At 40.0% G+C, this 15954-nt stretch overlaps 1 protein-coding gene across 1 annotated transcript in view; it reads right to left on the bottom strand.

The window, feature by feature from the left end:
• Positions 1-15954, bottom strand: part of Ric1 (RIC1 homolog, RAB6A GEF complex partner 1) — an 84723-nt gene that overhangs the window by 35530 nt on the left and 33239 nt on the right. The window contains exons 4-7 of the mRNA XM_021151804.1: positions 8609-8716; positions 1872-2014; positions 1612-1748; positions 148-239 (exon numbers count right to left, since the gene is read on the bottom strand). Of these exons, the coding sequence (XP_021007463.1) occupies positions 148-239; positions 1612-1748; positions 1872-2014; positions 8609-8716 (480 nt within the window). The remainder of the gene's footprint in view (positions 1-147; positions 240-1611; positions 1749-1871; positions 2015-8608; positions 8717-15954) is intronic.

Genomic DNA, 15954 nt, shown 5'->3' with positions numbered 1-15954 from the left:
TACTTTTACAAATTCAAATGTTCAGTGTCGGAAATCAGTTCTTAAACACCTTTATGCCATATATTAAGATGAATGATAATTATGACAGGCATAATCAGGTACCCAAGTATGTTAAGATACCTTACGTTTAACTTTGTTATCAATTACCTTGCACAGCCAAAGGCCATTAGTCGGTATTTGTTGTTTACTGCAACACAAGTCCCATCAATAACATCTTGTGGCCAAACTCCATGAAGTTGCTACATTAAGACAAAGAGTTAAAGCTTAAAAAGTGTTTCCCTAAACTTACTGTTGATCCAATAATTATAATTTGAAAAAGATTCAGTTTAACAAGGTATCATTTGGTTTTACCTGCATCAGAAATTTCTCACAAAGACTATCATCTAAATATTTTCCCTCAAGAAGCATAAAACAGTAAAGACAGAGGAGAAATGGAAAGCATTCACATTAGAAGCTGAGAAATAATAAAGAGAGCTTAGAACTAGCTCATTCTCCATGTTGGGCACACAAAATGCCTGGGAGTTTAGGGGCCTCTGAAAGAACGGTAGAGCTGGGTCACAGTCGACTTAGGAAGACTTGGTTCCTTGCTGAGCATATTCCTAATGTCAACAGCCAACAAAGACCAACTTCCACTCCAATAGAAAGCTAAACATTTTTCCTTTGTGTGTACATTAAAGAAAAGTCCAAAATCTATATATTTACTATCTAAAAATAAAAATAAAAAAGCAATAGCTTTTAAAGGATATACAATTAAAAGGAGAAAGAGAAGAGTCTCCTTGAGATGATGCAAATGATGATGAAGATAAAAACCCAGAAAATACATCTTAGTTAAAGGTCTATTGTAAGCTACCAATCTGGAGAAGTCTGTCTGGAGCAGGCCATAAAGCTCTAACAGAAAATTCTTAAAGAAGATTAAACAAACACCTAATGAAAAACCAAATGGACAGTCGGTTTGGGGTTAAAAAGTAAGTTTATAAAGAATACACTAATACAGGGCTAGGTGACAACTCATTGGGTAAAGGGCTTGCTTTGCAAGTTTGTAATTTCAGTACTGAAGGTGAGGACAGGTGGGTCTCTAAACTAGTTGGCTAGCTAGTTTAGTCTACTTCAAGCTCTAGCTCTTGACAGTGACTGAGGAATGGGAGCCTGGGTTGACCTCTGCTCTCCACAAATGCACACACACACACCCTTCACATACACAAACACACATGTGTGCATAAGCAAAGGCATACATGCATATACAAAGAACAACTAAACATAAAGAAACAAACAATTATTAACTCCTAGTGGAAATAAAACTCTGCAGAAAAGGAAAAACTAGTCACTGGCATATTATATAGTTTGGTATTAACAGAATTTATTTGCTGACTAATCTATAAACAATGGATAATAATCTCATTAAAATAATAACCTTATTGAAAAGATTTATGAGTGTGTTGGGGTTGGAGAAGATTGAAGCAAATGGTCATTTTCCATAGGATAAAGTCAATAACCCTGCAACTATCTATATAGTAGGAATAAAAATTATGTGAACTAAGAGAACATAGGATTTGAAAGCAAAGCAAAATTAATATATGCAAAATAAAATAATTTAAAATGTACAATACATACCTCTGCAGTAAATCTACTGGATACTGGTGTAATAAATCCAACTTTACCATCATTAAACACAACAGCAAATCCATCAAGTGTGGCACAGTATTCCATATCTTTAATGTGCACATCTGCAAAGCCGAGGAATGAGCCAACTGATGAAAAACACATAAATAGAGTAGGGTTATAAGAAGCTATTATATCACATATTTGGGTAGTTACGACCGCACACCCAATATTAAACAGCTGGTTCTATCTCACATACAAAGTGTAACTACCTCTAGATGACTGGAGGTCTACTGAAAATGGTACTGTAGACAGATTGATGGCTTTTCTCCCATTTGTCATTCCTTCCCAATGAATAAGATGAAGAAGTCCATCAGAAGTTGCAACAAGGAGATCTTCCAGCACAGACTGCAAACTGGAGGGAAGCAAGCAACTCAAGTCAATTACCTTGCAAGACAGCATACTGGGAAAGCAATGAGTATAAATATAATGGCTTTCAAAAATTGCTTCTGCAAGCTAGCTATTGTGGTGCACACCTTTAATTCTAGCACTCAGGAGGCAGAGGCAGGTGGGTGCAAACTCGTGCACACACACACACACACACATGGGGGCAGGGGGAGGGAGAGGGAGGAGGAGAGGGAGAAGTTCTGTAAGCAAGGCTGAACATCAGTAAGGCAGGAGGCCTTAAAACTCTGCAAGTCAGCCTGGTGTACACACTCTGGTCCAGGCTGGTCAGGAGTCAGACAATGAGACTCTGTCTTCTAAAACAAAACAACAAAAATGACAGAAGGAAATGCTTTAGCAGAGCCAATCATCATCTCCTTACAGAGCACTACCCACCTACAACTTTAGTATAATTTAATCTAGGCTACAAAGTACAAATATTGAGGCAACAAACTAAAGACAAATGGGTGTCAGTGTGGTGTGGCTGAAGAAGACATGGAAGAGGAAGAAGAACAGGTGTAACGATCCAGAAGATGACAAACTGAAACCACAGAGAGGCCATGGAGCCATCCTCTACCAGTCTTAACCGTTTTCGACCTCAGCAGCCACACACAGTGACTATATGCCTGGAAGTTAATAGAGCTTACAACCTCCATAATAAAAAGCTGCAACAACTGACCAGACATACAGACAGAAAAATATGAACCAGAAGGAAAGGAAAAGCCCATCTATATAAATAGGACTATTATACAATCCCAATGTTGGATTAGCAGATAAAATAACTGTGATATAAATGAAAAAAATCTAGATGAAGGCTGAGAAGACAGCTCAGTTGGTGATTCCTGCCTCTCCCAGGTTTGGAAGAACAACCCGAGTAAAGTCAGGGTTGTGCAGTTGCCAGTCTGTCCCCCTCTCTCTGCAATGATCTTTCCCAGGGAAAGGTCAGATTCTGTACCTGGTAGCCACATAAAAAGTTAGGTGTAGTAGCATGTACCTGTGAGCTAGCACTGGAGTGTTGGGGAACATGCATAGGCATAGCTCCCAAGTCAGCTGATCAGCCAGCCAGTCTAAACAAATCATTGGGCTCCAGGTTTAGTGAGTGACCCCATCTGAAAATAATGTGATGGAGCCAAGTAGTAGCGATGCATGCCTTTGATCCTAGCACTTGGGAGGCAGAGGCAGGTAAATTTCTCTGAATTTAAGGCCAGGCTGATCTACAAAGTAAGTTCCAGAACAGCCAAGGTTACACAAAGAAACCCTCTTGAGAAACCATTAAAAAGGGGGGTGGGGTGGGGCACTAGAGAGATGGTTCAATGGTTAAGAGCATGGACTGCTCTTCTACAAGTCCTGAGTTCAATTTCCAGGAACCACATGGTGGCTCACAACCAACTGTAATGAATCCGATGCCCTCTTCTGGTGTGTCTGAAGACAGCTACAGTGAACACATATACAAAATAAGTAAATAAATCTGTTTTTAAAAAAAGAATATGATGGAGAGCAACAGATGTCACCCTCCCCCCCGCACACACACACAGGAGAATCTACATAAGATACTCCATTTACCTCAATTAAAAGTAAACAACTTGTTGAACAATGGCTGGTGTCCATTGTTAATGAATAGTTCTTCAAAATGTTGAAAAATGGGCCTTGTCCCAAGCTACCCAATTGCCACTCTCAATTAATTTTAGGATAAATGTCAAGCCCAACAAATTAGGTCTTTTCATGCTGTACTGGTTTTTAAAATATTCTGAATATCATCCTTAGTTTTAAGTATATATAAAAGATACATTGGCACAGGGGGAAATTTCCTAAACAGAACTCCAATGGCTTAGGCTCTAAGATCAAGAATTGATAAATGGGACCTCATGAAACTGGGAAGCGTCTTTTGAAAGGCATAGGACATGGCCAATAGGACAAACTGGCAACCTACATATTGGGAAAGAAAATCTTCACTAACCTCACATCCGATAGAGGGCTAATATCCAAAATATATAAAGAACTCAAGAAGCTAACCTCCAAGAAACCAAACAACCCAATCGGAAAAAATGGGGTGTAGAACAAAACAGAATTTATAACAGCATAATCTTGAATGTTGAGAAGCATTTAAAGAAATGTTCATCAGGGAAATGCAAATCAAAATGACCCTGAGATTCCACCTTGCACCAATCAGAATAGCTAAGATAAAAAACTCAGGTGACAACACATGTTGTCAAGGATTTGGAGAAAGAGTAACACTCCTCCATTGCTGGTGGGATTGCAAACTGGTACATTCACTCTGAAAATCAATCTGGAGGTTCCTCAGATAATTGGAAATAGATCTACCTGAAGACCCAGCTATACCACTCTTGGGCATATACCCAAAAGATGCCCCATCATGCCACAGGGGCATGTGTTCCACTATGTTCATAGAAGCCTTATTTGTGATAGACAGAAGCTGGAAAAAACCCAGATGTCCCACAACAAAAGAATGGATACAGAAAATGTGGTTCATTTACACAATGGAATACTACTCAGCTATTAAGAACGAGGACATCATGAGTTTTGCAGGCAAATGGATGGAATTAGAAAATATCATCCTGAGTGAGGTAACTCAGACCCAAAAGGACATGCATGGTATGTACTCACAGATAAGTGGATATTAGCCAAAGCAGTACAGTATACCCAGAATACAATCCACAGAACTCATGAAGGCTAAAAAGTAGAAGGGGCCAAGTGAGAATGCCACAGTCCCACTTGGGAGGGAGAAAAAAGCAATCACAGTGTGTGTGTATGTGTATGTGTGTGTGTGTGTGTGTGTGTGTGTGTGTGTGTGTGACCTGGATGGGAAAGGGGTCAGGGAGGGGGAGAGGGAAACATGATCAGGTAAGGAGGTTGAGGGAGGAACAGGACTGTAGCCCTGAGGGCCAGCAGAAAGAATGGAAACAGGCAACCTCAGAAGGTGGGAGGTGGGGGACCCTCTACAATGTACCAGAGACCTGGGAATGAGAAATTCTCAGGACTCAGAGGGAGAAACCTTAGATGAAATGCCCTACAGTGGGGAGAGGGAACTTGCAGAATTCACCTCCAGCAGAAAGAAATGGCATCAAGTGGAGGGATGGGGTTGCCATCCCATAGTCAAAAACTCTGACCCAGAATTGTTCCTGTCTGAATGAACTGCAGTGACAAAAGTGGAGAAGAGCCTGAGGGAAAGGAGGTCCTGTGACAGGCCCATATTGGGATCCAGCTCAAGGGGAGGCCCCAAGGCCTGACACTATTAATGATGCTATGGTGTGCTTATAAACAAGAGCCTAGCATGGCTGTCCTCTGAAAGGCCCAACAAGCAGCTAAAAGAGTCAGATGCAGATATTTATACCCAACCAATGGACAGAAGCTGGTAACCCCTGTGGTTGAAGCTGGAAGAAGCTGAGGAGGAGGGCAACTCCATAGGAAGACCAGCAGTCTCAACAAACCTGGACCCCTGAAATCTCTCAGACACTGAGCCACCAACCAAGCAGCATACACCAGCTGATATGAGGCCTCCAATACACATACAGCAGAGGACTGCCTGGTCTGGCCTCAGTGAGAGAAGATGTACCTAACCCTGGAGAGACTTGGGGCCCCAGGGGGTGGAGAGGTCTGGTGGGGTGGGGGTGGGGACATCCTCTTGGAGTTGGGGGAAGAGGTATGGGATATGGAACAGTCAGACGGTGGTCAGGGAGGGAAATAAAGTCTGGACTGTGAAAAAAGATTAAAGAATAAGTAAGAAAAAAAGACGAAGAAATCTCCATCATCAGTAACTTCATTATCCGAGTGTCTGGTTTATATTCAGGGAAAGGAATAAATACTTGATTTTCAAAGTAAAAAACAAACCTCGAACACAGTCTGTGTAGGTTTTAAATTAGACTAGTCCATCATGGGCTCCACAAATTTTAAAACAAGCTTCACATTTCTCAAACATAGGTATTTTTCAATTTAGGTTTCTGACCAAGTTCTAAAGGATTTTATTAATATGGTAAATAAGGAATATCATGCATGTATCACATTCTGTCACATCTAACTTGAAATAGAATAGTATTTCTGATTAACCAATTATTAAAACTCATAATTACAAATATTTATCTTTTAAACATGCTCTATATTCAAGCAATAATGAAAGATGGATACTTAACAATAATCCTTACTTTTTATTTGATCGAAAAGAAAAGATGACAGTACTTTTGCTCCTATATGCAACAAGATAACCATTATTCCTAATTTTAATTGATTACATTGGTTGTGACAGTAGAAAATAGATGATTGTATAGTCCTTCAGTGTCTTCTCTCTTATTTACAAGTGTTAATAGGGATAGGGAATTTCCAAGAGTATGTATTTGACCAGCTAATGGTGTTTAAACTGTAATTCTTTCTTTGGATGTTTGAGAGAAAACTGAGATTGCCAACCGTCTAAACTCGCAGAACCCTACTCTTATACAGGTGGACACCATTGTCTTAGTTAGAGTTTCTATTGCTTCTATGAAATACTATGACCAAAAAGCAAGTTGGGGAGGAAAGGGTTTATTTGGCTCACATTTCAAAATCACTGTTCATCATCAGAGAAGCCAGGACAGGAATTCAAACAGGGCAGGGACCTGGAGGCAGGAGTTCGAGCAGAGGCCGTGGAGGGATGCTGCTTACTGGCTTGCTCCCTATGGCTTGTTCAGCCTGCTTTCTTATAGAACCCAGGACAACCAACCCAAGGTGGCACTACTCACACAGGCTGGGCCCTACCCCATCAACCACTAATTAAGAAAAACACTTTATAGACTGTCTACAAGCCTTTCTTATGGAAGCATTTTCTTAACTACAGTTATCCCTTCTCAGATGACTTTAGCTTGTGTCAGGTTCACATAAACTATCCAGAAATGTCATAACATTTGGAAGAAATCCCTCCCTTCCCTTTGGTGGTGCTAGAATTTGAACTCTGGGCCAGGAGCATGGTGAAAACAGGCTCTACTATTGAGTCCCCTCCCGGTCCAGACATTCTTTTTGTAAAGACTTTCTATCCTGTTTCCATGTGCTACACTGCTTTACCACCAGGTGGAGCCATAAAACCAAGTTGTATTGTCCTGCCTTGTTTGGTGCCCACATACATTCAAAATTCCTTCCACATCAAGTCTTCTAAAATTTTACTTTAATTTTGTGTGTGTGTGTGTGTGTGTGTGTGTGTGTGGTGTATGCACATCTATGTTTACACATATGGCGGCCAAGGAGTATACTGCTCTATCACACTGTACCTCACTCCCCTGAGAAAGGGTCTTCCACTCAACTGGAGCTAGGCTGGCAGCCAGCAGTCCTTCTGCCCACGTCAGCACTAGAGTTACAGGCTTGGCTGTGACTACACACATATTTTTATGTGGGGTAGAGTATTTGTACTTGGGTATCATGTGTCTGAGGCAAACACTCTTACACACTGAGCTACTTCAAGTTACATTCTTTAAAAAGGCTTTTATCATGAGCAAATAAAATCTGAAGTGATCAGTAACCTTTGATCAACACAGTGAATATACTAAACTAAAATGTTTCAGTTTAATCTCATTTAAGCAAGTAACGGAGACTAAAGGATAAGAGCACAGACTACACGAGGGAATGACAACAGCTCACCCCTCAAATGTCAACTCTGCTATTTGTTCTGGTGAGTGGTGATTTAACAAACAACAACAAAACGGTGAAAGATGCCCTTCGTTTGAACTATAAATCAGAGAGGTCTTTTAAAAAGTTGGAATTTCATTTATATATAGTCCAATAGCTCCATACTACGGTCATATGCTCAGTCTTTTTGTTTTTAAAATTGTTACACTTTTATTTATTTATCTGGGGTGTGTGTGCTTAGACATGCCACGGTGCATGTTTTAAGGGCAGAGGCCAACCTTGGGAATCAATTCTTCATTCCTACCACCACGTGGGCACTGGGGAAGTAACTCATTAGGTTTGGAAGCAAGCACTTTTACCTACAGAGCCATCTTCCTGGTCCTATGGCTTAATACGTCTGAAAGGTACCTAATAAAAAAAACCTTTTCCCTAAACCTGTCCCACTAGCTATGGACTCTTCTAGAACAACCAACTTCCAGTACCATTTAAGACCAAGCATTCTTACCACTGTACACACCTTGCTCTTTAACCGACAGTGCATCTGGAGAGTCTCTTAAAGAGTGGGCCTCCTTTGTTTTCACAGCTGTGTACTGTTCACAAAAATCATGTATGCAGAGGGAAGGATGGTAATAAATAAAAGGCCAGCCATGAAGCGCTTAAGATAGTAAAGTGAAACTGAAAAAAAAAACCATTGAGAATAGAGTTCTGTGCTTTAGTATTTCTTACTGCCTTGTCACACGACATCTACTCTATTTCTACAGAAAGCGACAGCTCCCTCTTTTCCTCTACATACATGATTTTATTTGAATCTTTTAGTATGTTATCATTCCATACAATCAAACAATTAATTTATACATTTTGAATTACAAACAATTTTCTTGTTTGTCATATGATTTAACCAACAACATACATGGTCTTTTGTGGTCAGAAAATCTCAAACTTAACCAGCATACCATACCTCATGATGGGTGCTTGCAAATCCAGTATTTTCTTCATTTCTAAATTCAATGCTGGGGCACAATGTTCTTCCTTAAAATGAGGTATCCCCTTCATTTGTGGACTTCCTCTAAGAGAAATAGCACAAGGTTAAGACAGAGATATTTCTTTTTTCCCCAATCTGTACCTAATATGCACTCAATTAAATAAATATTACCAAGTTACAGACCAGGTGCTCATTCTATAGATTTAAAAATGAAAGTCAAACTTGAATTCTATCACAGTAGATACATTTATATACCAACTAGATATATGGAAGCTTGAGTAATTTAACTTGTGTTGGGGGGCTGAGGGTAAAAAGCAGATGGAGGAAAGGAGGAAGGGAGAAAAGGGGAGAATTAAGTTGAACTCTCAAGAGAACCAATTTTGTTTAAAATGACTAAGAGTGCTTTCCTAGCTAGGAAAATAAAAGAAGCAATGTATCATTCCATACGCAGTAGTATATGGTCCAAACTGTTCATTTTTATCTTTGATTCCTAGTCTGTGGGTTTTTTTCAGGATTAGTGTCAGATTCAGGGATGTACTTGGTTATTTCATAAATGACTTGGCACTAAATAACAAAATGGTGCGTGTATTTAAATGCATGGTGATTAGTGGCCGCACAAGAATAGGTAGATCCATGGCAGGAAACTGAGCACACACCTCCTAAAAGGACTACAGAACTGTCTTGAATTCCTCATCTCCACATGCTATCAGCAGACTACAATTCTTCGCCTGTGTAGGGAGCTGAGAGTTGTGTATCTGTCTCAGGGTTTTTATTGCTATGATAAAGACCGTGACCTAAAGCAGCTTGGGGAAGAAAGGGTTTACTTTGCTTATGCTTCCACATCACAGTCCACCATTGAAGAGAGGCAGGGAAGGAACCCAGGGCAGGAACCTGGAAGCAGGAACTAATGCAGAGGCCATGAAGGAAGGCTGCATATTGGCTTTCTCATGTCTTGTTCCGCCTACTTTCTTATGTACCAGCTACAATAGGCTGGGCTCTTTCACATCGATCATTAACCAAAAAAAATCTCTACACAGATTTGCCTACAGACCACTCTTCCGAGGCATTCTTTCAACTGAGAGCCCTCCTTCCAAGATGACTCTAGCTTGTGCCAAGTTGACATAAACCTAACCAACACAGTATCTTTTGTGGCAGCTATCAATTTTGACAACAGCTGTCCCGCTGATATCACACCACTTCTCTTTCTAATCATCTGCCATCCTGCAATTCAATTTGTTAATACTACAACAGTTTTTGAAGTTTCTAATGTCTGTGAAAATCACTTTACTTTGCTGCTCGGAAACCTGTTTTGCTTCCTTTTTGTTTGTGGATTTTTTTTCTTTTCTCCTCCCCCCCCCCCCCATAAGCTAGATGGTAGTGTATTGTCATCTTGCTGCTGTAGTACCCAGGAATATTTGCGTCTTTCTATGTCTGACAGGCTAAGCAGGTTGATACTCAACCATTAAGGTTAATGTAACAACGATCTTTAAAAAGAAAATGAGAGACTAATTTACCAGAGTCACATTGGAAGTGGTAATCATGCATTCTGTGGCCACTGTCGGAGGACATTCTCAAAGTCTAAGTGTTTTTAAAGCTAATTTTACCTTAAAAAGTAGTACTTAAACTTAAAATAGTGCTGGAAGACTCAGGAAAAAGAATGTAGTCTTTGGAGATTCTGATAACAAGCCAACCTTAGAGAAAGCCCCGAGTTAAATAAAATGAAGACTCCTAAAAGGCCGGTCCCTTTACAACTATGCACTTCAGAGACAGTCATGGTGGGAACCTGAGCGAATGAATGCTATAGTTTTCTCTTGTATGTAAGAAAAATCATGTCACACATGCTCAAAGCAATTTTTTAACGTTTTAAAAAAATATTTATTTATGTACTATAGCTGTCCTCAGACACACCAGAAAAGGGCATCTGATCCCATCACATATGGTTGTGAGCCAGCATCTGGTTGCTGGGAATTGAACTCAGGAGCTCTGGAAGAGCAGTCAGTGCTCTTAACTGCAGAGCCATCTCTCCAGCCCTCAGAGTAATTTTTTACCTTTGTATCTCAAAAGCTTTGCCCCTCTCCTGAGTGTGTGTGTGTGTGAGAGAGAGAGAGAGATAGAGAGAGAGAGTGAGTTGAGGTGATCTCACTATGAAACCCATGACAGTTTCAAACCTGTGACTATTATGTCTCCACCTCTCAAAATGCCAATATTACAATTTTATGTTACTGTGTCTGAGTACATTTTTGTTTTTGATAATTTCATGTGTATATAAATTAAAATTTGGTCATTTTTAAAACATTGCCCTTTTCTTTTTTTTGTTGTTTTTTGTTTTTTGTTTTTTCGAGACAGGGTTTCTCTGTATAGCCCTGGCTGTCCTGGAACTCACTTTGTAGACCAGGCTGGCCTCGAACTCAGAAATCCGCCTGCCTCTGCCTCCCGAGTGCTGGGATTAAAGGCGTGCGCCACCACGCCCTGCTTACATTGCCCTTTTCTATGTTCTTTCTTCTGGTGATATAATATTCTGAGAATATCTCAAACATTCTAAAAGACTAGAATTTCTCCTCACAGCCCAAGTTAATAATCTATCCTGATATCACCTAAGAGTTAAGACTGCCAGCCTACTGTTTACTCAGAGTCTATTTATTTTACCTGCCTTTAAGAGAACAACTGAACAACCATCCTTACTTGTCTTGGATTGCCTATGTATTGAACTTGTATAACTTAAGCTATTGCATAGCTACATTCTTACATCAGGTACTGTTCCATGCCCTTGACCTAGATATTGCAGGTGTATCTTTGCTGAAAGCAGCAGATACAGAAGTTGAAAGCAACTTCCTAAAACTTACCATAAAGGTTGAAAGCAACCATTTATGGTTACTGGTTGATAAACAATGACATTTGCTATCTGGTCAGTAGGGGGTCAGTTGAAATCAGTGGCCTAATGCTTTTAAAACTCCATTAAAGATATCTGTAAAGTATCCCATTCCTTCTCCATGTGATATTTTCAATGCTGTTCAATAAACAGAGAAAAGTCCATTATTATGGACAGTCATACTGCTCACAGACAGACAGATACCACACAGTCATACACATCAGACAGGTACACATTAGGACACACACAGAGTGAAACATAGGGACAAACAGGTTCAAAACAAAGTCCCAAGACAGCATTCAGGCACAGACTCAGACTCATAAGACAGACAGACAGAGGAAAGATGCAGCAGAAAATGCAAGTCTGGACTCGCTCTTAGTTACATGACTCCAAGGAGAAGTGCTTCTTAGTTCTTTCCTTAATGCAGGATGGATTCACTATTGGATTGAACTGGGATTTACTCCCCAATGCATTACAGCTGCACACCTTCCCTTCCACTGCAAAGCTTCATCTTCCCAACACGTCCCTTCCTGTTCTCACCATGCCTGCCAGAAAAGTTCTAGGTGCTTGCCTGTACACTAGAGGGGTTATCTATTGGAATAATAAACACATCTGTTAATGGCAACACCTCTAAAGAAAATGGTAACTCCTCTTCCAGAGTGTGGTCCAGCCTTGTGCATGTAAGTGGTCTAGCCTGAGCAATAGGCCTCTCAATCTCAGTGGCAGTTTTACTCACAGATTTTATCTCCATCCCTCCCCCATCAATATTAGAGCCCCTACTTTTTTCTTTACTTTGTAGTCAGTTCTAAACTTTCAAAGCAATAGAACTTCTATAAGTACATGCAGACCAACATGTGCATTAGAAGAGTCCAAAGGCAAGGAAAGAAAACTTCTGCAGAAAGAATATTTGAGAAAGCAATAGAACATTTTAAAAATTTGATTGATATATAAATATAAACATCTAGGGAACTTAACAAACTTCAAGTCAGAAACATATGAAAAGACTGAAACAGAGATATGTAACACTTGAACTATCAAAGAGAATTCTGAAAGTGCCAAGTGTCTCTCTCACATATAAAGAATTCTCATCATAACTGACATTTCCTCTTCTGATCTTATGGAGGACAAAAAGCACTAGAATAACATACTTTACAGCTGAAAGAAAAAAGGTTAAGAAGAACAAAACATCTGGACAAAGTATTCTTTAAAAAAACTGACAGAGAAAGTAAGAGGTTTAGGGATCTAAAATAATTAAGGGATCTGTGATAAGCAAGAAACACTAAACACTAAATGAAACCTTTTGGGATGAACGAAGATAGGAAACAGTAATTCAAAATCATGTTAAAAAACATTAAAGGTGGAAATACGCTTTTGCTTTAGAAAAGCATTTATTTCTGTATGATTTGAAAAACAGGTGAATAAAACAATGTAAACATATCTCTGTGACAACAGCACCATAAGAAGGTGACAAATAAAAAATGTCTGGTCTGGGACCGCTGGTGTTCAATGGTTACTCATTCAGACTAAGCAGTTATATGTGCAAAATGTTAACTATTCAAGATAATCACTAAGAAACTAGCTACAATGGACAAAGAGAACAAACCACGAGTGAATCAAGATACATGATGAATGAAGAACAAAGAAAACGATAGCAGTAATCAGGAAGAAAACACGCCCACCGGTGCCCGATCTCAGTAGAGGGTTCCAAGGTCCCCAGAGGACTCTCCACCCTGCAGGCACCCTAGCACACCCAGGATCTTGAGATCACTGGTGAATGGAACGCAACATCTGTTCCAAAAAACCCAGAGGGTCTTGTGCTAGCAGCTACAGGGTCAAAGGACAAAGGTAGGCCCTAGCACACCCAGAATCTTGGGATCATTGAGACCAGTCTACGCAGGAGAGCAAATGGGTGGCAAAAGCAACAGAGCTTCTTGGACAGGGTCCCTTCGGGCCTTCATCCTCAGCCAGGAGACAGAGCTGAGCTCCAGACCCCTGGGCACCTTCCCTGCCAGAGGAGAGTTGGCCTCCAGGGAGAGCTCTGACCCCAGGAATCAGGAGGTGGATCTGAGCTCCAGACTTCTGTGTACCTTCTCTGCAAGAAGAGAGCTTGCCTGCAGAGAGTGCTCTGACCAATGGGACTCAGGAGAGAGTTGGTCTCCCAGTAATGCTGACAGAGGCTAAAGAACCACAGGAGGAACAAGCTCCAGCCAGAGACAGCTAGAACATCTAACACCAGAGATTACCAGATGGCGAAAGGCAAACGAAAGAATCTTACTAACAGAAACCAAGACCACTGGGCATCATCAGAACCCAGTACGCCCACCACAGAGAGTCCTGGATACCCCAATATACCCAAAAAGCAAGATTTGGATTTAAAATCAAATCTCAAGATGCTGGTAGAGGATTTTAAGAAGGGCATTAATAACTCACTTAAAGAATTACAGGAAAAAACTGCTAAAGAGGTAGAAGACCTTAAAGAAGAAACACAAAAATCCCTTAAAGAATTACAGAAAAACACAACTAAACAGGTGATGGAATTGAACAAAACCATCCAAGATCTAAAAATGGAAGTAGAAACAATGAAGAAAACCAAAAGGGAGACAACTTTGGAGATAGAAACCCTAGGAAAGAAATCAGGAATCATAGATGCGAGCATCAGCAACAGAATACAAGAGATGGAAGAGAGAATCTCAGGTGCAGAAGATTCCATAGAGAGCATGGACACAACAATCAAAGAAAATGCAAAATGCAAAAAGATCCTAACCCAAAACATCCAGGAAATTCAGGACACAATGAGAAGACCAAACCTAAGGATAATAGGTATAGAAGAGAGTGAAGATTCCCAACTTAAAGGGCCAGTGAAATATCTTCAGCAAAATTATAGAAGAAAACTTCCCTAACCTAAAGAAAGAGATGCCCTTGAGCATACAAGAAACCTACAGAACTCCAAATAGACTGAACCAGAAAAGAAATTCCTCCCTACACATAATAATCAGAACAACAAATGCAGTAAATAAAGACAGAATATTAAAAGCAGTAAGGGAAAAAGGTCAAGAAACATATAAAGGCAGACCTATTAGAATTACACCAGACTTCTCACCAGAGACTATGAAAGCCAGAAGATCCTGTACAGATGTTATACAGACACTAAGAGAACACAAATGCCAGTCCAGGCTACTATACCCAGCAAAACTCTCAATTACCATAGATGGGGACACCAAATTATTGCATGACAAAACCAAATCCACACAATACCTTTCCAGGAATCCAGACCTTCAAAGGATAATAAAGGGAAAACACCAACACAACGACAGAAACTACACCCTAGCAAAAGCAAGAAAGTAATCCTTCAACAAACCTAAAAGAAGACAGGTGCAAGAACAGAATCCCAACTCTTAACAACAAAAATAACAGGAAGCAACAATTACTTTTCCTTAATATCTCTTAATATCAACAGACTCAGTTCCCCAATAAAAACATATAGACTAACAGACTGGCTACATAAACAGGACCCAACTTTTTGCTGCTTATAGGAAACCCACCTCAGGGAAAAAGGCAGACACTATCTCAGAGTAAAAGGCTGGAAAACAATTTTCCAAGCAAATGGTCTGAAGAAACAAGCTGGTGTAGCCATTCTAATATCGAATAAAATCGACTTCGAACCCAAAGTTATCAAAAAAGACAAGGAGGGGCTCTTCATACTCATCAAAGATAAAATCTTCCAAGATGAATTCTCAATTCTAAATATCTATGATTCAAATGCAAGGGCAGCCACATTCATTAAAGAAACTATAGTAAAGCTCAAAGCACACATTGCACCTCACACAATAATAGTGGGAGATTTCAACACCCCACTCGCATCAACGGACAGATCCTGGAAACAGAAACTAAACAGACACATTGAAACTAACAGAAGTTACGAAACAAATGGATTTAACAGATATCTACTGTACAGTTTATCTTAAAATAAAAGGATAAACCTTCTTCTTAGCACCTCATGGTACCTTCTCCAAAACTGACCATATAATTGGTCACAAAACAGGCCCCAACAGATACAAAAATATTGAAATTATCCCATGCATCCTATCAGACCACCACAGACTAAGGCTGATCGTCAATAACAACATAAATAATAGAAAGCCAACATTCATGTGGAAGCGGAACAACACGCTACTCAATGATAGCTTGGTCAAGGAAGAAATAAAGAAAGAAATTAAAGACTTTTTAGAGTTTAATGAAAATGAAGCCACAACAGACCCAAACTTATGGGACACAATGAAAGCATTCCTAAGAGGAAAACTCATAGCTCTGGGTGCCTCCAAAAAGAAACTAGAGAGAGCATACACTAGCAGCTTGACAGCACACCTAAAAGCTCTAGAACAAAAGGAAGCAAATTCACCCAAGAGGAGTAGACAGCAGGAAATAATCAAACTCAGGGCTGAAATCAACCAAG

The sequence above is a fragment of the Mus caroli genome, chromosome 19 (assembly GCF_900094665.2).
Source record: "Mus caroli chromosome 19, CAROLI_EIJ_v1.1, whole genome shotgun sequence".
Classification (NCBI taxonomy): Eukaryota; Metazoa; Chordata; class Mammalia; order Rodentia; family Muridae; genus Mus; species Mus caroli.
Note: the sequence above shows the minus strand (reverse complement) of the source record. Positions and strands in the feature narration are given on the sequence as shown.